The sequence below is a fragment of the Sorex araneus genome, chromosome X (assembly GCF_027595985.1).
Source record: "Sorex araneus isolate mSorAra2 chromosome X, mSorAra2.pri, whole genome shotgun sequence".
NCBI classification, from domain to species: domain Eukaryota; kingdom Metazoa; phylum Chordata; class Mammalia; order Eulipotyphla; family Soricidae; genus Sorex; species Sorex araneus.
Genome location: NC_073313.1, coordinates 12,494,975 through 12,520,950, shown reverse-complemented (window position 1 = coordinate 12,520,950; position 25,976 = coordinate 12,494,975). Strand labels below are relative to the sequence as shown.

The window sequence follows — 25,976 nt, the reverse complement described above, 5'->3', positions numbered from 1 at the left end:
TGTATGTGGAAATAAAAAATGGTTCATAAGCCAATAAAGCAGGGGTGGGAGTAAGAGAATAAGACTAACCCACTTAGGCAAATAAATGAATGCCAATCTTGAAAGAGAGAATTTTACAGTATTATTAAAATGAAGAGTGGCATTTTTCTGTGTTTCCTTAGTGGCAAAGAAAATGGGCCATTTTATTAAATAGAATGGGAATTCATTTTGTGGAAGATAGGACATTAAAGTACGTATCAGCTGAAAAGCCCAATAAAAAAGAGATTCTTTCACAAGAGCTGAATTTTGTGGTTAGTACACATGTGGCAGACAGATGACTAAACTGATGGGAAGGCACAAATTTTTTTTCTAACGCACAAATTGTTTCATTAGTAAGAAATGTTCTTTCAAAACTATGGTTTAATGAGATTGAAGGTATTGGTTACAATAAGAACTCCACAGTCAACAGCATTTCCTCTCTGTGAACTGCACTGCATGCCACTGTACATGGAATTATTTGGTTGAAATAAAGAAGCTATTACTTGGGATGGGGGCCACGGAGGAGGGGGCCACACCTATAGACGCTTAGATATTACTCCCGGCTCTGCGTTCAAAAATCACTTCTAGCAGGCTCGGAAGACCATGTGAGCTTGTAGGGATTGGCTCCGGATCCCCTGGTGAAAGGGTGACAGGCAAGTACCCTACCCAGTGCACTATCTCTCCGGCCCCCTTTCCCCGTTACTTTTATAAAGATATATTCATATTTCTGGGATTACACCAATTATGAAGTGATTTGAAAGTAAAAAGAATTTTTAGGGCTGGGGAACACAAACAGAGGTGCTTGGGGGCCACTCTTGGCTTGGTGCCTTGGGGTTTGCTCCCAGTGGTGCCAGGACTTGTGCCCAGGGAAGTACTCAGGCCAGGCAAGTACGTTACCACTGAACCACCTCCTGGGCCAGGCAGAACTCTTTTTTAAATTTTTTTTTTGCTTTTTGGGTCACATCCGGTTGCACAGAGATTACTCCTGGCTCTGCACTTAGGAATTACTCCTGGCGGTGCTCAGGGGACCATATGGGATGCTGGGAATCGAACCTGGGTCAGACACGTGCAAGGAAAATGCCCTCCCCGAAATCCGGAGCCGCTGAATGCGAATTGGACCCTCTCGCCTAAAGACTTTGATTCCAAAGATGTAACACATTCGGGCATCCAGCGCAACATCCGATAGCGATGCACTGGGACACCAAACTGGGCTACAACTCTGTGCTGCCGGGGGTGGATTTTTTTTTCCTCCCCACCCTGTCTTCCTGCACAGAAAGCGGCGGGCTGGCGGCACCCATGTGGCAGGCGCCATCTTCTGTGACTCCAAACCCACAGGTATTCTAATTTTACTTTGGGGGCTCCCAGGAACTCATGGGAAGGGGGCGTAACCGGCATGCCCTCGGCCCAGATAAATCCGGAGCCGCTGAGCGCGAATCGGACCCTCTCGCCTAAAGACTTTGAATTCAGAGACTTCTTACAGCAATGCACTGGGACTGTGAGCTGGGCTATGTAATTTCTGGCAGAATTTTCCCTGGACTTTATACAGAAATACAAAACCTGGATTTATAAAGCCGCGTCCGCGCGACTTAACATTTAGATTTGTCAGCAATGTGAAACGGTTCCATTTGAACAGGTTTGACTTGGGGGGGAAACTCCAAATAATAACAGTAAGTTTTTGTTGAAATATTGAAGGTTTTTAATGTAGCAGCCACCTCTGGACTGTGAACTAAGCAAAAGCCCCACGCTGGCCGACGCGGCGTGGCGTACACCATACTATGAGGCGCAGGAAGGGGGATGAGGGGGAAAAAGGAAAAAAAAAAGGGAAAAGGAAAAAGAAAAAAAAAGAGAGAGAGAGTTATGTCAACTATAGTGAGTTTTGTGTTGAATTATGGAATGTAATCAAGGTAAAGAAAAAATGAAGTGAAATTCATTAGTTATACAGTAGGGGGTAGGGGGTGGGGGCGGGGGGTATACTGGGGTTTCTGGTGGTGGAATATGGGCACTGGTGAAGGGATGGGTGTTTGAATATTGTATAACTGACATATAAACCTGAGAACTTTGTAACTTTCCACATGGTGATTTAATAAAAATTAAAAAAAAAAAAGAAAATGCCCTCCCTGCTGTGCTATTGCTCCAGCCCCCAGGAAGAACTCTTTAAGAAGTGCAACATGCTCTGCTCCTGCTAAGGAGCACCCTGCTTGCTGTGTGCTGGGCAGGCTGGAAGCGGGAAGTGCACAGCGGTCAGAGGACGGGGATTTGGTCCTTCTGTCTGTGACAGGGTCCAGCACACATCCTGAAGAGAATCTGACCCGCCAGGGCCTTATCCAAGGGCCTGCTCAGGTGAACCAGCACCAAGCATGCAAGGTAGATGAATCCAGGCCTGCGCCAGTACTACTTCATGGTTAGGGGTGCTGGGAGGGGCTGTCTTTTCTGCCACCTAGAACCCATATTCGAGCCTCGAAGGAATGCCAGCTTGTAGTCACCAATGCCGAAAGAGGGAGTTCCAGAGAGGTTTCCAAAGAGAGGGTTCTAGCTCTCCTCTGGATCTTGCATGGCCCCAGAGGGGCTGCTACTTGGGAAGAGAAAAGATCATCTAGTGAATTAAGGTTCTTGCCTTGCCTGAGGCCAACTTGGGTTCAAATCCCCTGAGATAGCCCCACCATGCATGATCCCTGAGCACAGAGTCAGGAGTCAGGCCTGAGCATTGCTGGGTAGGACCACAAATCCTAAATAAATAAATAAGCCCACCTTTTTCAATTCCCCAAGTCATCACAACTTCACCAGGTATCTGGGAAGCTGGCTGTAAGCCTGTTGAGAGAAATGATCTATGTTGATCATTGGGTCTTGAGCCAAAATTTGGTTTAACCAGGGAAAATGCAACAGGTTAGTTTTCTTTATTGACTCTGAAAGGGCAGGGTGACAAACCCTTGTGTGTGTGTCTGTGTGTGTGTGACATCTGGTGCTACTGGCTCTGTGATCAGGAATGACATGGGTAGTGTTTGATAGGAAGAGGGGAGGCATAAGTAATACCAAGGAATCAAACTTGAATCAGGTGCATGCAAGGTAAGAGCCTTACCTCCTGTACTCTCTCTGGCCAGAAAAAAAACATTACTTTGAAAAGGGCCAGATGGCAAATATTTTTGCCTTTGTGGGCCAACAGCCTTGCTGGAGGAAGCCGACTCAGACTCAGACCAATGCGGATGAAGGAGTGTACCAGGTTTCAAATGAAACTTAACTGGGGCAGCCTGAAATTTGAATTTCACGTGACTTTCCTAGGTCACAGAGCAGTCTTGAAACATATTTTCCCAACCTGTTTAAAATGATAAAATTCCTTCTTAGCTCAGTGTTTGTGTGAAATACAGGCTGGTTCTGGCCTGGGGGCTACCCTCAGGGAGCCCTTTTTTCATCAACTCATTGATTGCACACATATTCACTGAGCTTTTATTTATTTGATGTTTAGGCCACATCCTAAGTGCTCAGGGCTTACTCCTGGCTCTGCACTCAGGGACCACTCCTCACAGGGCTTGGAGAAACATATTAGGTATTGGTCATTGAACCTGGGTAGGCTGCATACAAGACATGTGCCTGGCTGTACAATCTCTGTAACCCTTCATTGAGTTTTTAGCACACATTTATGTTTATGTTTACTTTATGTTTATGGAAACACCACTTTCTCTTCCCTTCCTTAAACCAGAAGGGAAAATATCTCCCAAGAAGCCCCTGGCAAGGTTGTTAAGAAGGAATTGCAGTTTAGATAGTGTTGTCACTGTCTTGCAGCTGGCCACTCGGTCAGAGTAAAGCTAAACAAAGGCAGACATTTTGTTTCTTCCCTCATCCCACGGGCACAGAAACCAATAAGGCTCGTCACAGAGGGGGGTGATTAGGGGAGCACAAGATGACCAAGTGAAGTGCCATTAGTTCCAACATGGCACCCCCGAATCCACAGTGGTCTGATTGAGGCATGCTAAACCCCATGGGCATCAAGAGAGACAAGTGGTTCCAAATGGCAATGTTGCAGCTTCGTGGTCAACCCGTGGGGCCTTAATATACAGAGATCCTGCCCCAGTTCTTGCCTTCCAGTTCCACAGGAAGGCTGGGGTATCCCCTGGTCTGGTTCCTGATGTAAGAAACCCAGTGGCCACTCCTGTGCATCAGCATTCACAGAGGAAGGTGTTTGGGAGATTTCTAGGGCCCACCAGGACAGGCACTTTGTCAGCCAGCTGTGATGGTTCCACTGTGTTTGACCTAAAGCTGGATGACCAAGCATTCTGTACTGGCATCTTAAAAGTGAAGCCCTCCTACTACTATCTTGCTGTCTTCTAAATGCCATTCAGCATTTCTCATGAAGCAGGAACTGAACTAGGCTTGCTCTAGAAACCCCTAGCAGTACACCACTGGATACCTTTCCCAACGATATGTGCTTTTTGATGGGAGAGTAGACATGTTAAAATGCTTCCCTTCTCAGTTCCTGGGGTTCTGACAGCTCTTGCTTTGGCTTTCAGCTTGCTTGAGAAGGTAAGTTTATGCAGACAAATACTACACACCATTATCTCTCATACAGGATTCCACTGCCATTTCCCACCCCGAAGCAACAGGGAACACCCATCCATATAATTGACAAAGCATCCTTTGGAAAATATCTACAGACCCCACCCTCCTTTAACTCACCACAGGAGTACAACTCGATTTCACTTCTAAGGACATTCTTGACCAATGCTTAATCATCACATAAAAAGCAGTTTCTGTTACCCCATTAAAATAATTACACAATGAATTATTTACAGCTATACTAAAATTAAACCAATAAGCCAAGCACCTTTTAAAAACTCTTCCAGGTTTGACCTAATTATCCTTTTGCCTTGGTTGACGATTTCAAAATTCAGTAATGAATCACTCAGTCAAGTATTAAAAAAAAGCAGTGAACCGTATGTTTGTGTATCCATGGGATTATGTATATAAAATTACTCATCAGTTAAACCGATTCAGGTATTGCGTTTTGATCTCCTTGATTATGGAATATCAATGTGTTAGTAATTTTGTAAGGTTAAAAAAAACATAGCCTTTGCAGAGAGCAACGGAAATAGGAGTCATAGAACATTCAGGCTGAAGCATGAGCACCCTGAATGGTAACCCAGGATAAAACAGGTGTTTATTCCAGGAACATGTGCTTTTATATTTGAGCTCAGTGAAGAGAAGGGCTGGGCTTATGTTTCTGGCCCGCAGGAAGCTCTTCCTCTGCTGGCTGAGATCTCAGCTGTGCAGCCATCTTTGCTGCAGATCAAGAGCCCAGGGGAAACACCTACCTGACCAGGTCGATGACCCGCTCCCTTGGCGCAGCACTGACTGGTTCATCATTGATCATCACAATCTGATCTCCCGGGATCAGTTTGCCTTCTGAAGGGCCACCTGGAGACAGAGAAGAAATAAGCACCTGAGAAGACCGATGGGATGCCAGCCACTCCTGATTGTTTTCTGCAACAGTCCTTGATAACCTTGGCTGCATGGGAGAAAGAACTAGGGAGCTTTGGACAAGCATCAACATTTTGCTACAACTCCCTAGGCAAAGTTGAGACTCTACAGGCTCAATGTTTCTCCCCACTGAACGTGTTAGCCAGAAGACTGAGTAGGTGAGGGGTGAGAATGGGTATTTCTCACAGGCTCCCAGGAGCTTATACTGTGGGTGAACTAACGACACTTGGAGCATGGAGGCCCCTAAAATAAAGTATTTCCTAATAGGAAGCAAACCACAAGGCCAGAGAGATAGTGTAGTGGGTAGGGCACTTGCCTTGCATGGGGCCAACCTGAATTTGGTCTCAGGCACCCCATATGGTCCCCTAGGCACTGCCAAGAGTGACTCCTGAGCATAGAAGCAGGAGTATGCTCTCAGTACTGCTGGGTGTGGCTCCAAAACAAAACAAAAATAGGGTGCAAACCAGTTGCTTTCATACCCTATGGCCAAAACTGCAACAATCTGAGAGCACTGGGATTTGAACAAAGTCGCATTAATTAGTTTTTACAACTTGAGAGACTTCACACTGGGGTCTGCAAGATAATTCAGCCTCTAGGTGTTAGTAAACCCTCACAGGATTTAGTCTGATATGCTGTGTTTCGGGAGGAGGAATCAGAGTTGGCAATAACTATATACCAGCATTTAGGACTTGTCTGAAACCGAAAGAAAAGAATCAGGGCTAAAGTTGGAATTGAAGAGGCAGCAGTCACTTGTATCAGTTGGGAGACAAGGGTGTTGGGTTATTTCTGTGCTTGGGATCATTGTGTCTATGCTCACATGTAGTTACAGAGCACTCTTGCTTTGGTTTTGCTCCAGCTCTGTCACAGAGTGACTTTGTTGGAGGTCAGTGGTAGGTGACATTGCTCATGATCAATAGGAGAGCATCCAGCCCAGAGGTGAGTGCCTGCCAGCTCACTGGAGCTGTTTTTCTCTCTTTCCACTGAGTTTCAATGAGGAGGAAGGCAACTAACATTTGTTGATCATTTATTAGGCATGGTACTTCATGTTTTGAAAATTCCCTTAATATTACAATATTTCCTTTTCCTGAGATTGCTCGGGTTCAGAGGTTAAAGAACTGGCTAGAAAAGAACGCCTGGATCTCAGCTGAGGTCTGTGGACTAGCCCAGGTACAGAGCGGACAGCATCTACATCTCTTTCAAGCTTGCACCCATTATCCAAAACCTGGTCACTCCCAAGTCTCTGGACAACTGAGGCCACATTTACACAAAGCCTGTATATGTACTAAGACCTCAAATGAAATATGTTGTTTCTGGAATTTCTTCACTTGTCTAATCCAATGGTCTCCTGAGAGAATCTTATGGCAGAATATGGGGTATCATTTGAGCTTTTATTTGTGGAAGCTTATCTTTGGGGAATAGGTACAGTTTAAATGGTGTTTCACATATTATCCCTATGATTTTGTTTACTAACCAAAACAAATGCTCCACAGTCACAACATGGAACTTAAAGTCATTCAATTGTTCTCTGCCCACCCAGATACTAGGCACACGAGTCCCTCAATGGGGGGCATAAACCTGTGTGCTTTCTGAGGAGTGAGAGAGTAAGAGAAAAACCTTAAATTGTCTCCATGTCAGTGAGAGAAAATAATCGTCTTGAAAAGTGGGAACTGAGATTCAGTGTTTGCACACATAAGGAACTCTGCAATCAGCTGAGTGACTTTTTGTAAGCATTGGATTATGTGCAATCACTTCAACAAAGGGCTATAAATCAAATACTGATCAAAACCAAAAAAAATTCCAAAGTAATTGCACAATGGGTGTTAACTACTCTGATGAGAAAACCACCATAGATAAATGGTCATACTTGCTCATAAATTTGACCGATGATTTTTGTTCACATGAAAAAGTCATTTAATCAAGCTACTTAAATTCAGAATTTGGAAGAAAACTTCCCTTGAAAAATGGAGCATACTTCAGAGTGACATACTTCAGAGTATTGTCTTGTACCCTTTCCTCTGAAGGCTGAGTTGTCTTGTATCAAAATCTGCTCATGTAACCAAGACCACCTGGGACTTCAGTAAGCACAATTTTTATGAGACCAAGTTGATCTGACCAGCGTTGTCACTCTCAAAAATAGTCGGAAACAGTACTCTCTGACCTCTGTTTTCACGTTTTTCTCCTCTTCTCAAAATTACATAACAGCAGGAGTTTGTGTTAGATAAAAAGAGTTGAAGACAAGGAAGGAAAGAGGATGAAGGAACACTGAGACAATCCAAGAAACTAAAAAACAAGACTTGAATTTCTAGTCAGCTCCAGGGAGACCACATACTGTGGAGAGTCTCATCATCAGAGCTGTTTAAATGTCCAACTGTTACAAAATGGGATAAATATCTTCCTAGGTAGGACAAAAATATGTGCATACACATCATAGAAACTCACATAATATATGATACACATAATCTATAGCATATGTGACTGGACACCCGGAATGGCTACTATATATACACCTTCTGTGCATATTCAATCATGATTAGTTCTCAGTGGTAGAAGTGGGTGCTTTGTAGGTTTTTTCTTTAAAAGTATGAGTATTATTTTATTACCAAAAAGCAACAAATCTTTTCCTTTGAAAATAAAATTCTCAGTTGCATCAAGCTCAACCATCACAGAGAAAACTAAACTGTGATCCACAGCTAATGACGGAGAAAAACGCTCAGCTGACAATAAGAAGTATGGCCAGGCAGTGGTGGCCATGAAAAGGAAATGTATTCTTCCCTGGACAATCTCAAAGTGGCTGGCTGGATTTGCAATGTTCACCCTGGAGAATACTAGGTCAAAATGATGAAAAATGAAAACAATTTGAAAATTCTACAAAATCTCGCTTTTGTAAGCTCTCTAGTTGGCTTTCCTAAATGGAAAGACTCAACAGGCTAAATATTTTTAAGTTAGATCACCATCATTTCTGGAATGGTGAGTATATGCCAGGTACTCTTCCTATGTTTATCATTCTCCCCTAGTTCCATAAGGTAGCTGTTAATATAACTCTCCTTTGGACAATGTAGAGAAGCTACCTCGAACTGAAATGCAGGGAGTTGACACAGAAATTCAAAATTCAAATATGGGGCAGAAGCAGGATCGAAATCCCTCAAAACCAGGCAGTCTGTCCTCTTGACCGCACTATTTACTACTGAACGCAGCTACTTGTTTGCAAAATCCTGGAGAGACATCACATAGAGTAAAAATTCCTTTGTCTAAAAATAAATCCAATAGAATGTCAATAAAATAAGCAGATAGGGTCAGGGACATGGCTCAGAGTTGGAGCACATGCTTTGCATGAAGTAGCCGCATGTTCAGTCCCTGGCACTGCATAGTCCCCTGCTTGGGGTACCATTCCCTCTCCTTGATAAAATAAGTAAAACAAGTAGATAAATACATACATTATATAACAGAAAGGATCAATGCTTCTGGGTAGACAAAGCCAGCTTAGTTTGAGTGCTGACATCACACTCGAATTCAGTGGTTTACAGCAAACCCTTTGGACACTGATGAGAACAACTGTGGAAACACTTTCATTCTCCCATCACACTACTGAACCTAAGAAAGTTAAGGATTTGAGTGTTATCACTTCCTCTATCAGCTAATATTTGCTGTATAAAAAATCACCCCAAAGCTCTGCAGGGTGTCCCAAAATTTTTTTTTATGCTTCCAGACCTTTAGGATGACTGCACATTAGCTGCTGTCACTCAGGCTCAGCAGGGCACTTTGCTTTCACACATCATACTCTACTTAGCTGGAAGGTGCAGGCAAATTGTCCCACATGTTCATTTGGTGGTTGGGGATGAAAGGATCAGTCACTTGCTTCTTTGGCCATGGCAGAAGCCCAGGAAACCCGCTCAATGGTACAAGGGAAATTTAAGTCTTTGCTTATTTCATCTTTGCAGACCTGCCATTGGCCAATGTCAGTTGCTTGGTCCATCCCAATAGCAACAGGGTAGGGAAAGTACTGCAGTCTCTCCCAAAGTGGGTGATACTGCTCCTCAGCGAGCAGATGCTGCCATGATTCAGGAGGGGGTGATGTAGGATCCTCAGGTGTAAAAAATATAAGCACACTCGCGCATGTAGAAGGGGTGATGTGAGGTGTGTTTGCCCTGGACTGGATCGGGATGGCTCCTCCTTTGTGCTCTGCTCTGTGTGTGCTGCTGTGCTCTCTTCTATCTGTCTCTCTATCTTTGATTCTGTCTCTGTAGTCTCTCTTCTGATCTCTTCCAACCTCTCTCTATCTCTGTCGTCTCTTCTCTGGTCTCTTCTGATCTCTCTTCTGATCTCTCTCTCTCTCTCCAGAGCCCTTCTGCTTCAGTCTCTGGAGCCCCACTCACTCTCACTTCTTTTTAAAAAATTTTTATTGAATCACTGTGAGATAGCTACAAGCTTTCATGTTTGGGTTACAATCTCACAATGATCAAACACCCATCCCTCCACCAGTGCATATTCCTCACCACCAATACCCCCATTATATATCCCCTTTCTCACCCTCCCTCTGCCTCCATGGCAGACAATATTCCCCATACTCACTCTCTACTTTTGGGCATTATGACTTGCAACACATACAGTGAGAGGTCATCATGTTTGGTCCATTATCTACTTTCGGCATGCATCTCCCATTCTGACTGATTCCTCCAGCCATCATTTTCTTAGTGATCCCTTTTCTATTCCTTCTCCCCTCCACTCATGAGGCAGGCTTGCAGCTATGAGGCAATCCTCCTGGCCCTTGTGTCTACTGTCCTTGGGTGTCAGCCTCATGTGATGTTATCCTATACTCCACAAATGAGTGCAGTCCTTCTATATCTGTCCCTCTTTTTCTGGCTCATTTTACTTAGCATGATACTCTCCATGTCTATCCATTTACAAGCAAATTTCATAACTTTATCTCTCCTAACAGCTGCATAGTATTCCATTGTGTAGATGTAACAAAGTTTCTTTAACCAGTCATCTGTTCTAGGGCACTTGGGTTGTTTCCAGATTTTGGCTATTGTGAACAGAGCTGCAATGAGCATATATTCTGAATCTGACTCTGACTCTGATTCTCACTCGCTTTGTGCTCTTTCTTTTCCCTGCTTCTGGCTCTGATGACTCCCTGATTATCTTTTGTTTTGTGCTCTGCTTCTGTGTCTTCTCCCCTACTTCTCTTTTAGTCTTAGTTTATATAGCAATCACATAGGGTGGTGACACAAAGGTGGGCTGAACATTAACAAATCAACAAAGAAGGGTAAAACCATTCCTCCAGGAGATTAACAAAATCTCATCTAAGGAGATTACTCCAGATTATTAGGAGATCCACTTAAGGGTGGAATCCCATCCAGGGTGTGTCACTTTCTTCTTTCCTCAGCTAGTAATCCACCTAAATAGTTATAGTAAATTTACTTCTAATATTTCTAGCAATGTCATTCTGTATGAGCACAGTGAGAGATATATCAAACAAAGTTTGATTCTTCCTGAGGATATCTCACTATATTTTCTAGACCACAGTCCTCAGGCCAGGTTAGTCTTCCTAACCCAAGCAGGGTTCTAGTCTTGTCATTACTTTTGGATCATGACAGCATTTGTATGATCATGCTCTCAACTTATAGCTGAGTACTGTGGTGCTTTGACCTGGCCCATTTCGATGCCAGAGTAGCTCACAGCTTGCCCTGGATCCATTCTGTCCCTTGTTGGGACCCTGCTTTTGGGGTGCTAGGAACTAAGGGCAACTAAGTCGAGAAAGCAGATGCCCAGGAGTAAATATTATTAGAGACAATCAACTCCCAAGTTACAAAGGATAATAGTAACTGTCTTCCTGTGTCCATACAGAAAGGACATTGCTTTAAGGCAAACTAAGTTCCCTGCGGCAAGGCTAAAAGGACAAACACAATGTTATCCTACACTCAGGTATAACTGAGAGGCACATTCTCCTTGTTTATTTAAGAACATAGACTGAGGAGGGCAGGGTGCTGAGTGATTATTTTTCCAGAGAAGGGAACAGTAGGCCGCATAAGTTTGGAAACTCTGGTCTAGTGGAATGAACAGGGAGCATCTTTATAAATGTACCGGACCTCTCCTATGACTAAATCCTATTACGTCTTCAAAAGGTCTTCTGCCTTTTCAGACCAAAGCTTTGTCATGAGCTGACTGAAGTGCATAGAGTACAGAGTCTTTTCCTTTTATGTACATTTTTTTCTTTTTGGATCACACCCGGCGATGCACAGGGGTTACTCCTGGCTTTGCACTCAGGAATTACTCCTGGTGGTGCTCAGGGGACCATATGGGATGGTGAGAATTGAACCTGGGTCGGTCACGTGCAAGGCAAATATCCTACCTGCTGTACTATCACTCCAGCCCCTATATACATTCTTAAGACGTGGGCCACGTCTCTGGTTTCAACCGGTGAAAGTGTTTTCCTAAGTCAAGGACAAGGATGGATTTGACTGTTTAAAATATAATGTGAGGGGCCAGAGAGAGCTCAGTGTCTGAGCGCACACCTGGTGTGCAGAAGACCTGGGTTGGATCCCTGGTGCCTCATGTCCCTAAGCACCACAAGAAGCAATGTGAGCTGCGAGTAGCCCCTGAGCATTGCTGTGTGTGACCTCAATAGAAAAACACAACAGAATCAACCATCTTTCCAAACTTAAGGAGCCAATTCTCCTCCTGATGGTCTGACCCTTCCAGCCCACTTACCTTCCCAGCCTAGAAGTGAAGAGTAAAACAGAAAACACAACAGAAGTCACTCTGGCAGGGTGCAAGAAACTTGGGGGACCAAGGGGTGGTGAGGAGTACTTACCTGGTGTAACTGAGCGGACAACCACGGGTTTTTCACTCCCTGCCACAAAGCCAAACCCCAGCACGGGGTCCCTTCTCATCTCCACCTTCCTGGGAGCAGGAGGTATAATTTGGCAGCTCTCGAACCGAGGGTCATCAAATGGGAGCGCCTGTGTCATGTGACTGTGGGAGAAGCACAGGAGAGAAGAAATAGGTGTCAGTGTGTGCAGCCGGAAATGCCTGGGAAGTTCACTCACTCTGTGGAGGAGGAGTGCACCCCAGTCATGCTATCCATGGGTTCCTGTTTCCTTGAAAACCAGAATTGCTTCTGTCCTTCACACTGGAGTGGTGGTCCCCCTAACCTGGCATGCCTGCCCTGCTGATTGTGCATGCCACCGCACAACTGCCTCAAATGTGACTTTCTTATTCTGGTCACAAACCTGGGATCGGCAGTACAGAGGTTAAGGCACTTGGCTACATGCAGCCAAGCCCGGTTTAGTTCCCTGAGCACCCTGGGAGCGACCAAGAGCCTATCTGATTACAGCCAGGTGTGGCCCCAAATCGCACACACCCCTTCAATAAACTCACAACCCTGCTCCTCATTTCCAGATTCCCTTCATCTAAATGCTTTCACTCTTTCCTCAGTCCACCTCTCACTTGCTATCATGCTATGGAATATGCGCACTTTATGCTTTTTTTGAAAAATTATTCTTTCCTCCACAAAGAAGGAAAAGCTCCATGAGAATAAGAAACTTAATTTCTCTCACTCATTTATCTCTGGTGCCTAGAAAAATGTCAGGCACACAGTGGCTCATCAATAAAGTATTGAATCTACAAATATTGCCTAACTCCACCTCTAGGGCTGACAAAGCACTTGGAAGATTCTTGGATATTAAGCCGGAAGTGCCCAGGGCCTAGGGTCATGTAGAATGGAGCAATAAGAATCATTTTCGTGATGACAGGTTATCCTGCTGTCAAATAAATTCTCCATTTCCAAAGAAGTTGAAAGATGAACTCTTCATGTTTATTTTCTAATGAGATTTTCCAGTGATTTAAATGAACCCAAACTTCAATAATCAATAATATGAATGTAAAAACCATATGGTACTCCAGACTTTTTCAGACTGCTTCCGCAAACAATGCAGTTGAGCTACAAAAACTACCTTGAGGATGAAAGAGCAGACCAGGTATTATTAGCTACATTTTCTCTGTAAAGAAACAGAGAGGGGCCAGAGAGATAGGAGAGCTGGGAAAGCACTTGCCTTGCATGTGACCTACCAGGAGTGAATTCCTGGCACTACACACGGCTCCCCGAGCACCACCAGGAGTGATCCCTGAGCTCAGAGCCAGGAGTAAGCCTGAGCAGTGCTGGGTGTGGCCCTCAAACAAACAAAAATGCAAAACAGAGCCATTCAAACAGTGGCTCACTGTCCCATCAATGATCCAGCAGCATGTCAGAGCCTAAACCACTGCTGCATGTTGTAAGGAAGTCTTTGCTCTTGATCCTGACCAAGGCAGCTGTCTTCCCAGGCAGAGTAACTAGTGACCACACCAGAACCCTTTTAAAGTATTTTTTAAAGAACTGTGATTGACACAGTTATTGACAGTGGAGTTTTAGGCATACAATACTTCAACACCAATCTCACCACCAAGGTCCACTTCCGTCCACCAATGTTCCCATATTCCCTCTCTGCCTCCAACCCCCACTCCATCCAACTCCAGTCACTTTGATAGGCCCCTTCCAAAGATCCTAGATCACATGTTTTCAGTGTTACTGGATCTGTGTTTTGGATATATGGCTAGACCCCTCCCCATTTGACCACGACAACTGAAGTCCTGATGCGTATTCACCCATTATTTCCCCTGCTTTCCTCCTCCCTTGATTTCTTTCCTTCCCTGTCCTTCTCCTCTCTAAGCACTGAGGTCAAGGGACAGAACTCTTAATATAATGGATGCCGAGGATGCTCCAATGACACAGGCTTCCGTCTCCTTCAATAAGTCAAAGATCACTTTGAAATACCTGGAAAGATGTAGCTCTATATGCCATCTGGACAACATACTGTTTAAATATAATAAAGCCAGACGGAGAAGAGAAATCCTGTTGTTCTTCGGTGGAATTAATAAGAATTAAGAAAACTAAGGGAATGCCCTCCTGGATCTGACTTTTGGGCGTGTATCACTGACTAGAGAACCTGACTTGTTTAAAGGCCCTTTGCAACAGGAAGGAAAATGTCTTTGCACTTCAGCAGCCTGTGACCTGGAATGCTAGGGAGGTGTTACCTGAGAGCTAACGTGTGGTGCCCCGGAGCTGGTCCGCATCTGCTCTCTCACCCATTCCCCAGAAGCCCCCTCGGAAGGCGGCGGGAGGTGGTGTGACTCCACCCACCGCCCCTGTGCAGAGGCAGGGAGAGGTGCAACAGTGGAGTCAAGGTCATGCTTTGCATGCGTGCGATCCAGCTGTGATTTGCGCCAGGTCTTCTGATGTGAAACATCATGTGCTCGAGCAGTGGCAGAAGTCACAGCATCCATGCAAAATGAAATCAGGGGCCCGACTTCCAAAGAGCAGAACACAGAGCTCAGCCCAAGGCCAGATCCTATGACCATTCCAGAGATGTCTGAGCTCAGAGCGGTGGCATCAGGGCCAAAGCTGGAGGGGCTGTCCAGTGGGAAGTTGTGCGTCCTTGTCTGGCCTCGGTGATCAGACAGGGCCACCATGCTGGGACAGATGATTGGCATGCAGGCAGTTGAGCAAAAGGTTGCATGGAGAGTCCTGGCAGTCTAAAGTAATGGTTTCAACCTGTCTACACCTGTGGACCAGCCCTAGATCTGCATTCTGATCCAGGGGTGGCTATTATAACCGTGGCAGCAGAGCGCTGGTTTTCCACCTGTCTACGCCAGCAGACCATCACCTCCCTTTAACAACTGGACTGGTGGCTAAAGAATGCTCGCCTAAAGTTCCAATTCAAGCCTGGTTAGACCAGTACAATGGATGCAGAGTGAGTCCCTGTATTCAGGGCGGGATATGTCAGGGCCCCAACACGGAGGGGTGAGACACAGGGAAGAAATGGGGTGTAATGCAGAGAAGTGCTAAGGCTACCACAGCAGGTCTGCTGGTTGGAAACGTGTCCACCTGGCACTGACCTGTAAAATGCCTGCAAGACCTATGATGGCCTGTGTGTGTGTTTGTGAGAATCGGACCACCTTCGGTGGTGGATAATGTCCTACTCTCCATCCCCTCTACGATATTGCTCCAGCTCTAAACAAGTTCCTCCTCCTCGCCACAGATGGAAGAACGGCTCAAAGGGAGAGGGGCAGCTTTGAAGAATCGACTCTGAGTTCTAGTGTTGCACCATAATCCATAGCAGATGCAGCAAGCTGGGGAAGAGCACAGAAACGCAGAAGGCTGCTAACAGTCACAGGTGTGCACGGACCTGCGCCCTGCTTGGCGTAACTCTTGATTCCAAGTGTGAAGACAGATGGGGGGGAGGCTGATTCTCCAACTGCTGCATGTTGGCATCACCCAACTATTACAAAGTCTTAAGACCTGGGGTTCAGTATAGGCCACTCCCATCAGAATATCCACCAGTGGGAACCAGGATTATTTGAAAAAAAAAAGTCTTGGTGATTCTAAATGCAGCACGGTATAGGGTGGATTCCACTAAACCTTCCAGGTAATGGGAAAATAGGGAACAAATAACATCCCAATGACCTCGTCAAGCTTCCCTTGTAAATTAAGTTACAATATTGAAGGTATGTGGCTTGGCCATCTGTCCTCTTTCCACTACCTGATAAAGTAATAGTCTCCTGTGTCAAAAGTTCTCATTCATTCACAGCTATTGTAATTTTATTAACACCTGACATTTACTAAATAATAATTTCATGCTAAGCATTTTTCTTAATGCTTTCCATATGTTAGATAATGTAGTTCTCCATAGCAACTCCATGATAGGTTCATCTATTCATTTAGTGAACAAATATTTATGAAATGCCCACTGGCTTCTCAGTTCTGGGGATGTAATAGACACAAAAGGATAAAAGTACAGGATGTTCACCTGTCTTGTGAATCTGCTTGTGCTTTTGTGCTGATGTTCAGGACCAGACCATAAATGAATATTAGTTAAAATGGCGGCATTTCTGGTCATCAAGAGTGCAGAGGGGAAAATAAAGCAGAAAGAAAGGAGTGGGAGTAGCGGCTAATAACAGAGGTTAATGCTGTATCAGGAAATGCCTGGTGAGGAAGTTTGAGCAGGTGACCTGTAGCTTGCCTGGTGAAGGCACCCCAAGGGGAGGCTGGAAGGCTGGTGGGCGGGGGAGGTTAGGGACAATAAGAGGATGGTAGACAGCGGTGTGGCAGGGGAGGGTGCGGGTGTAACAGATTATACTGCTACCCGGAGGACTTTGTGTTTTGTTCCACTGGAAAGTTCTGGGGGCAGTAATGTGGTGGCTATTGTACTGAGGTCAGGGTGGCCCTGGCTAGAGCTTGGGAAAGTATTTCAGGCCCCCCTGGAGCAATCCACATAAACTGTCCTTTTGGCTTGGGTCAGGGCGAGAGGGGCAATGATGACAAGGAATGGTTGGGCTTTCAACCTATTTGGAAGCCACTCTGATAGGGCAGGCATGTGCCTCCTACTCTAGAACCTCCCTGGGTACACTGGATGCTCCCAGTGAACACAGCTATATGAGCACCCGGATATACATTCTGATATCTCCAGAGCAGGAGATATTTTCCACTCGAGGTGCTACAACTGACTGCTTTGTATGAGAAGCACACAGATGTGCAGGGCTAGGTGAGCACTGAGAGTTTGAGTGAGTCACTGGAGTCAGATTGCCCGGATTCAAATCCTTACCCCACTACTTTCTAAGTGGTGTGATCATCACAAATGACTTTATGACCCTGGGCTCTCTTCTGAAAAATTCTGATAAAGATGAAAATCTCACAAGTCATTTGGAAAAGTCAAGTAAATACACGTAAAACACTCAGAAAGTACTTTCTGTTATGTGTGTCTCTTGAGGTCTTTCTATTCAGAAAGGAGAGGATTTCAGACATTATAAGCTCATTCAATTTTAACACATTCAATAATGTTTCTAACACAACAGTCCGACTCTTGGCAAAATTCTTCACAAATCCTCAGGAAGCTCTGAGACTTTCAATTTGAAAAATCACATCAAAGGCAACAGTAGTAAACATAAATAAAGACTGATATATACAATGCAATATTGTACAAGAAAAGAAAGAAAAAAAGAAAATCTGCATTCTCTAGCCAGTGGATCACTGTTAGTTCATTTTCCTTGGCTGGGTTTTTGGACTGTAAAACAGTGTTTGGTACTGGGCTGGGGAGTGGGCAGCTAAGGGGGCAGAAGAGAAGCACCAATCAAATAGGGAAAGTGTCCCATGTCCCATCTCACATGCTACAGTCCTCTTATCCACAGAGAATCTCAACCCGCTCTTTATCATTTCACTGTGGTTTCTCCACTCAAATAAGATTTGATTCCTTCACCCCTGCAAATGTACATTTTGTGGTTATTGTTTCTTCTACCATTTACTCAGTGTTTATGACTTTCTAAACAAATATTTTTTGCTTTTTGCGTCACACCTGGCGGTGCACAGGGGTTACTCCTGGCTCTGCATTCAGGAATTACTCCTGGCAGTGCTGATATCTCCAGATATCAGGGGACCAGATGGGATGCTGGGACTCAAACCCGGGTCGGCCGCATGCAAGGCAAACGCCCTACCCGCTGTGCTATCGCTCTAGACCTGACTTTCTAATTTTTTTGTTTTTGTTTTGTTTCACTTCCACTTTGAAGAGTACCTTCTATGCAGAATCCTTTTCTGACTCAACAGGTTGAGTTTTCAGAATGAAGCATCTAAAAAGAATGAACTGTTTTCTCTTTCTCACTAAGAATGGGCTCACACTAAAATTTTCCCCTACAATGTATCATTTTAACCTTTGCATTATGGCCCATACTTTCTGGTTCCCTCCTTGCAATAGTTTTAGAAAGATGCTGGAGTCTTTTAATCATGAGCTGAAAGGCAACATCTCTGAACCTGCTTCAGTGAATTCTGATGCTGATCATAGAGGAACACAGCTTATGAGGACACAAACCACTGTCCCTTTGCCTCCAATGCTCTTCAACGAACACACAGAGAAAGAGCAGAAATCTGTGACCTGGAAAACCTAGAGTATATTAATTGAGATGGAAAATGTGACCATTGAAATTGGGTGAGCAATATTCTTGTGGCTGACAGATTCGTTTTAGAAGGCATTAGGGTAATCCTGCTGCCTAACTCCCCATGACAAAAAGAAAGGAATTTCCTTGAACTCAGAGAGCCTTTGCACTTTTTTCTCAGAAGAAATAAAACAGCAAATGCACCCAATGTATCACAGAGAATTAGTTTCACTAGTACAAAGTGTCCTGAAAGAAAACCTCAACTAAGTCCCATTATCAGTGCAATTGTTAGTGTCAACAGGGTTCTTTATGGAATGTACACTGAGTATGAAGCTTCTGGAATGAATAATCAAATTTATAAGCTATAATATCTGGTATAGAATGAAAGATCCAGGAAGCTGGTGGCATTTCACGAACCCTGAGTGGTGATGACTGGAATGCAAAGGAGTAGGAGAAGCTTATAGTCCTGTGTTCTGCTCGAGATGGTTTCTGTTGCTTTCCAGCTGAGTGCAGTGTGTGAATGTGTTACATTGTCATTTTGGTAGCATGGGTCTGTGTGGTAGAACGAATTATTCTTCACTTGTTCCCTGGGACCAGACCTGCGTGCCACCATGTGCCACATTCATTGCTTTTTGGTGCTTTTCCACTATGTGTAGCACCTATTTCTCCACCCTTTGACTCTGCTAGCATCTCATTGCCCAAAGCACGTCACATGGCTGAGCCCAGATGTGACAAGCAAAAGATACTTCATGTAGTTGGACATGTGCTCTGGAATCTCTATCATCATGATGAGAAGAGCTTCTCAAGGTTGTTGCTCCCCCTTCAGCTTAGGCTGCAGAACGAACGCAGGAGGGACAGGCCACATCAGAGCTGGCCACTGACTGAGAAGTCAAGTGCAACAAAGTTGTCCAGACTATCTCCAGGCAAGACAAGATAGACAAATGAGAGATAGTAAATAATGATTATTTTTCTGACACTGAAGTTTGAAGATGTTTGTCATGTAACTCTAAGCTCATCCAATTTTATTAAGACCCCTGAAACTTACCCATTCCCAAAGGATTCTCTCCACCAATCTTATTTTCAAATTTAGACCCCACTGTTTGGTATCTTGACTGATCTTATTCCAACAACATTTATAACTGAACATGTTACATTGTCAGACACTCTCAGAGGTAATTCTTTCCTCGTGATCCCTGTTGCCCTCTTGGCCAGAGGATCCTTGTGGTCCATTATTCATGACTTTCAAACCTCTAACTGAACTTGTGGTGGTTTCTAGATAAATACTCAAGTTATAAGCCCTATTTATGCTCTCATGCAATCACAGTACATGGTTGGGGGAGGCTAATAAGAAACACTTATCTTATTGGGGGTGGGAATATGATGCAGTGGCAAAGCCCATGCCTTGCGTATATGAGATCTGGGTTTGATCCCTCATAACCCCACCACAAAGACTTTGCTAATTTTCAGTGATAACACATACCTTAAACTTAAGTAATGTGATAATTCAATGTGACCTCAATAAAAGAATAAATTAAAATAATGAAAGTGGGACCCAGAGAGATAGTACAGCATTTAAGACACTTTTCTTGCCTTTGGGTGACAGAGGTTCCATCCCTGGCATCCCACATTGTTCCCCTGATCGATGTCAGGAGTGATTTTGGAGTACAGAGCCAGAAGTAATCCCTGAGCACAACCAGGTATAGCCCAAATGCCACCACCCAAATACAATAAAATAAAATAAAGGCTCTAACTATTCACAATTGCCAGAATCTGGAAGCAACTTAAGCGCCCAAAAATGGACGACTGGATAAAGAAACTATGGTACACCTACACAATGGAATAGAATACAAACATTGTGGAAAATGAAGTCATAAAACTTGTTTATACATGGATGGACATGGAGATGCTGAGTTAAGTGACTGAGAGGGAGAAGGACAGACATAGAATGATCACACTAATTTGCAGGGTATAAAAATATAGTATGAGAATAATATCCAAAAACAATAGAAATGAGGGTCAAGAACAGCAGTCTATGGTAGGAAACTTGCCATGAGTTGTGAGAGTATGGTTTGGAAAAAAAGGGAGCACTATAACAATGATACTTGGAAAAGATCACTCTGGATAAGAACTGAGTGCTGAAAGGAGGTGGATATACATGATAACCTTTCAGTAACATTACTGCAAATCACAGTGCCTCAAAGGGAAGAGAAAGAGAGAGAATGAGAGAGGCAGGCTAGAGGGTGGGCAGACAGGAAACTGGGGATATTGGTGTGGGAAATGTACACTGGTATTGAAACATTGTATGCCAAACCGTTTCATGAATGACTTTATAATTGTATCTCACAGTGATTCAATAAAAATTAATTAATTAATAATAAAAGTGATTCCCCTAGGAAAAAAGTCTCTAAGCAAAATTGTTAAAGAAGGTAAGACAAAATTCCCACAGAATAATGGAAGTGGGAAGGGAAAAGAAAGCAAAGACATGGATTTCTCAAGCTCATAGATAAAACTCGCAGTACTTGTGTTAGGTCATACCCACTGATAGGTTTTCTATTATGTAAACATTTTGATGATTGTGACAAAATAACATGATAAAAATTTAATTTTTTCTTTGTTCTCCTAGCACAGCGGGTAGGGCATTTACCTAGCATGCGGCCAACCCGGGTTTGATTCCTCCATCCCTCTCGGCGAGCCCGGCAAGCTACAGAGAGAATCCAGCCTGCAAGGCAGAGCTTGGCAAGCTACCTGTGGTGTATTTGATATGCCAAAAACAGTAACAAGTCTCACAATGGAGATGTTACTGGTGCTCGCTTGAGCAAATCGATAAACAATGGGATGACAGTGCTACAGTGCAGTGCTACAGTTCTCATTGAGATCTCTTTTCTCTCCCAGGACTGATGAGATAGACAGCCCTTGCTTTGAAGAAATGCATTTACTTGAGCAAAAGCTGATTACAGATAGCCCTTTGTCTTCATTTCCATTTCTTGAAAGTCTGAGCAATTTGAGGAGACTATCGGGTGAACCACCTTGGTGAAGTGGTGGAAACTTTAGGAGAGGTGACAAAGACACCAAGACCGATAGGCTGAGCTTAAAGAAATATCAGAGTCAGGGAACTTCAAGAGGACCAGGAATGCTCAGACTTTGGTATCTTGGGAGCAGTTCACATGCATTGATTCTTTGGAATAATAAGATTAATTGGAATACTATGGGCTTTTGAATACTCAAAATAGTTACATTTAACTACCAACTTGCATTCAAGTAACATGAAAAGCTCACACATGAGTTTAGGGATCAGATTTATATATGCCATGTGAGAAAACAGAAACTATGACTTTTAATAGAAATAGAAAATAGACTTTTGTGGGGAGAAGGAACAAGGGGAGTTAAAAGAAAGGACACTAATTTGCGGAAGAAAGTGCAATGTTAAGATATCTATTCAACAACTTCTGTTAGCAAGATACAGAACTTTCCCTACATCTGGAACTACTTCTTAGTGCTGGTACCCATGAGTGTAAAAGGCTCAGCCACTCTCCATTTCTATTCTCTTATGTCTAAGGAATCATATAGAGTGTGTGTGTGTGCGTGTGCGCTCGCATGTGTATCTGTGTGTGTGTGTTTGTGCATTTGCATTCCCACTATTTATTTATAGCAACATGGACACATCTTTACTCTAGGGAATCAAATAAGTTCAACCAAATTTCTCCACTGGTGGAAAGTTAAATTGAATATAAACATCAATAACTTCATATTATTTCTTTCCAGCTCACATAATATAGCAAGTCGCATGCATCTTTTCTTCATGAATATTCATAGTGTGGACTCAGAAGACCTTAACCTTCACTAATCAATTCCATGTCTCTCATCAGTTCAATACCCACAACACATCAGGAGCATTTAAAGATATAAGACTATTTAGTCAAGCTTGGAAACAGACATAGAACTTGAAAAGTCCAGAGATTCCAGAAGCTGGCCTCACATACTTGAAAAGGGGAAAGGGGGAAAAGGCAGTTCAGTTAGAGAAGGGATCACCAAGTAAATGGTGCTGAGAGGATCCACTTGGGATGGGAGACGCAGTCTGAAAGCAGACTATAGAACAAACATGATGGCCACTTAATACCTCTATTGCAAACCACAATGCCCAAAAGGAGAGAGAGAGAGAGAGAGAGAGAGAGAGAGAGAGAGAGAGAGCAAAATGGAATGCCCTGCCACAGAGGCGGGATGGGGAGAAGGGGAGCGGGGTGGGGATGGTGGGAGGGATGCTGGGACCATTGGTGGTGGAAAATGGACACTGGTGAAGGGATAGATACTTGACCATTATATGACTGAAATGCAAGCACAGGAGTTTGTAAGTCTGTATCTGTACCTGATGGTGATTCACTAATAAAAAAAAGTGTAAAAAAAGAAATTTAAAAATTCATTAAACTTAGAAATCACAAAATGTTTTGACGAAATCATGCTGAAAAACTTCAGGAGGATTTGAAGCAAATGGGGCATCTTCTGAATATGTAAATTAAATACAAAAATTTCAGTTCTCAGATGAATTTCTAGATTTTTCTTGGAGGGGGGTTGGCTTGGACCACACTTCGTAATGCTCAGAGGCTATTTCTGCCTCCGTGCTCAGGAGTGACCCCTGGCAGTGCTCAGGGACCCATGTGCTGACAGGCATCTAAGTTAGGCTGGCTGCCTGTAAGACAAGCACCTTTATCTCCTGTACTACCTCTCTGGCCCCAATTTCTAGACTTAACACCATTAAATAAAAGGTGGTCCATTTTAAGGAACCTTTTGAACAAAAATAGCCCAGTCGTGTATCCCTGCAAAGATCTCAGAACCTATTATAGAATGACAATTCTTAGGATTCTGCAATCACACAAATACAGGAAAGTAGACAATGGAGCAGCCGCTCCAGCTAGAACAAAGCAAAGGTTTCAGGGTAAATTTAGAGATGCCTGCCCTCTAAAACAGATTCAATGCAAACTACAGCCAGAAAAAATGAAGGGAAGAAGAAATAGAAGGAAATGCAAAGAAAACAATGTGATTGCTTCAAAACCACTGAACTGCAGGAGAGTGACTATGAAAATCTGTTGTCCTATGCCGTGCTTAATGACTACCGTTGACAATGAACTAAAAGAGTCTCCATTTCAGAGTAAAGGAGATACAAAATATCAATGAGAAAGTGGCTTATATTTTTTAAAGAATCTTGGATTATAGTAAAAATATAGGGAAACAGATGTTTGAAAATGATTCCACAGTTAGGTGTTTGGTTTATTGAAAATTATGCAAATATGGACCTATAAAAACAGAAGTCTTAGAAAACATGGAAGTGAATTTTTCTAACCTGTTTAAAAATCTTCCAAATGGAGCATTTCATTGGCTTGTGAATTCGTTTGTTAAACATAATAAAATGCAAAATCTTCCATTTGGCTTGTGAGAACAGTTGGGGGACATCAAAGAATACAGAACCCATTTTGGCTGAATTTCTTGCAAAGACAGGACTGGAAAATACTGTATCAGGATTTGGTAAGCACCCTGGTGAAAGACTTTGCCAATTCCTTCTTCATATATTTGCACAGTTCCTTTGTTAATCCAATGACAATTATTAAAATAAACTATGGAATTAAGCTAAGCTTTCAAATAGACCTGCAAATTTTTATTCAATACAGTTGTAAACTAAGAAGTTCAAAAATAAATAAGCACCCTCAGTCATTTTGCTGTAGTTTAAACTACTAATTTTTATTTCAGCAGTGATAGCAAATGCATACAAGTGATTAAAATGTATATTTCACCTTCCTCTCATCTTATTTTAGCATATTTTTGCATATGCTTTATACTACCCACAATATAGTCTTTGTCACATAAATATATACATTATGAATAAATCACTACATATTCAGGGGCACCTTTTCAAAACTTTTCACTGGTGGAGTACAAAATGAAAAAGGTAGAGATTTCTGTTGTATGTGATATTGATTTATGGTGTGGGGCTAAGGGGTGTTTTATATTCTCAAACCCGATGGACAGAATCACTGATATTACAAAACTCACTATAGCTCTTGAAAAGTCCAGCCCCTACATTCATAAAAATTCAGTGACATTTTTATAAACCAAAATATGAAGTTCAAGTGCAGATAGGAAACTGTAAATTTCCATCCTGCTTATCAAACCATAACCCAGCAAAGAGCCAAAACAGTGGCCTCAGGTTTGAGTGACTAAAGGACAGATAAATTGATGGTTCATACAAGTGCTTTAGCTTTGGGCTCCAAGAGATTGGACCCTTTGGCAATTTGGAAATCCAACTACCCCCAAGCCTTCTAAGATGTTATTGACATCTGCAGTTGGCAGAGTATAAAGTATTGCAAGACTAGGAAGATTTTTTCATCTTGATTGATTACCCTTCTTTTTTTTTGTACCTGCAGGAAAATACATTTTTGAACTCAATAACAATGAGCAAAGAATTCCTCATAAATGTTAAAACTTTAGGTCTAAGAACTGTTCTCCTGAACTGGGTTCATCTTGTCTGTGGTGGAGTCGGGGGCACACTTGGTATGGCTCTGTGCTCAATTGCAGTAGTGCTCAGGGAAGCTTATATAGTGCTGGGCATCTAACATCAAACTGGTTTCTGTCTATATTTTAGGGCAGTGCGTGTATGTGTCTATGTGTGTGTATGTGTGTGGTAGAGGGTTGAAAACAAAGTAGATCCCCACCCCCATTTCAAGGGGCAACCACTTATCCCTGTGATCTAAATCTAAGTGTATCATTTAAAATTTATACTGATATAATACATGGAAAGTGAAAATAATCCCACTGCTTTTGTAAATTCAAACAAGTCCACTGCTTTTGTAAATTCAAAATAAAAGTATGTTTAACAGAAACCCTGATCTAAAAGAATATTTTTAAATGAGTTGATTTTCATAAAAGAGATTTTTAGTGAGCTGATTAGCCACACTTTATAAATTTCATGATTTTTTAATCTTTACACAAAGGATTTCAAAAAGTGATTAAGTGGTAAGGGTTCACTTTGATGACTAAGAACTTGATAGAAGTTAAAATGGCTGTTAAGGAAACACAGAATCAAAGGTTTATGCTAACAGCTCTGTCTTAATTAAAAATTTGTTATATCATAATTTTTCTTCATGAAAACTATTCTTCCAGCCCCCTATCTAGAGATTCTAGTTCCCTTACAAATGCAACAAAATTAGTGCCTAATGTTGCACATCATTTCTGACTTTGTTTGCTTTGTTTCCACAACTTTTAATTTTTAAAATTTCTGTCATTTGCAATACTGTAAAGAATGATTTCTCATATGCATCATTTCAACACACATCCACTACCAGTGCACCTACCTCCCTTCCCCAAGGATCCCAATGCCCTTTCCAATCAAGCCTCCTACTACCAACTCAATTGTGTGGATCAGTTCTCCCATTATGTTGCCTTTATTTATTTATTTTTATTGAATCACTGTGAGATAACACAGTTGCAGAGTTGCTCATGATTCAGTTTCCACCATAGAATGTTCCAACACCCGCCCCCTTCAC

At 42.9% G+C, this 25,976-nt stretch overlaps 1 protein-coding gene across 5 annotated transcripts in view; it reads right to left on the bottom strand.

Annotated features, from left to right (window-relative positions):
* FRMPD4 (FERM and PDZ domain containing 4) overlaps nucleotides 1-25,976 on the bottom strand; it is a 574,641-nt gene that overhangs the window by 97,231 nt on the left and 451,434 nt on the right. For all 5 annotated transcript variants that reach the window (XM_055120214.1, XM_055120217.1, XM_055120213.1 and 2 more), the window contains exons 3-4: nucleotides 12,299-12,459; nucleotides 5,322-5,424 (exon numbers count right to left, since the gene is read on the bottom strand). In XM_055120214.1, coding sequence (XP_054976189.1) covers nucleotides 5,322-5,424; nucleotides 12,299-12,459 — 264 coding nt within the window. The remainder of the gene's footprint in view (nucleotides 1-5,321; nucleotides 5,425-12,298; nucleotides 12,460-25,976) is intronic.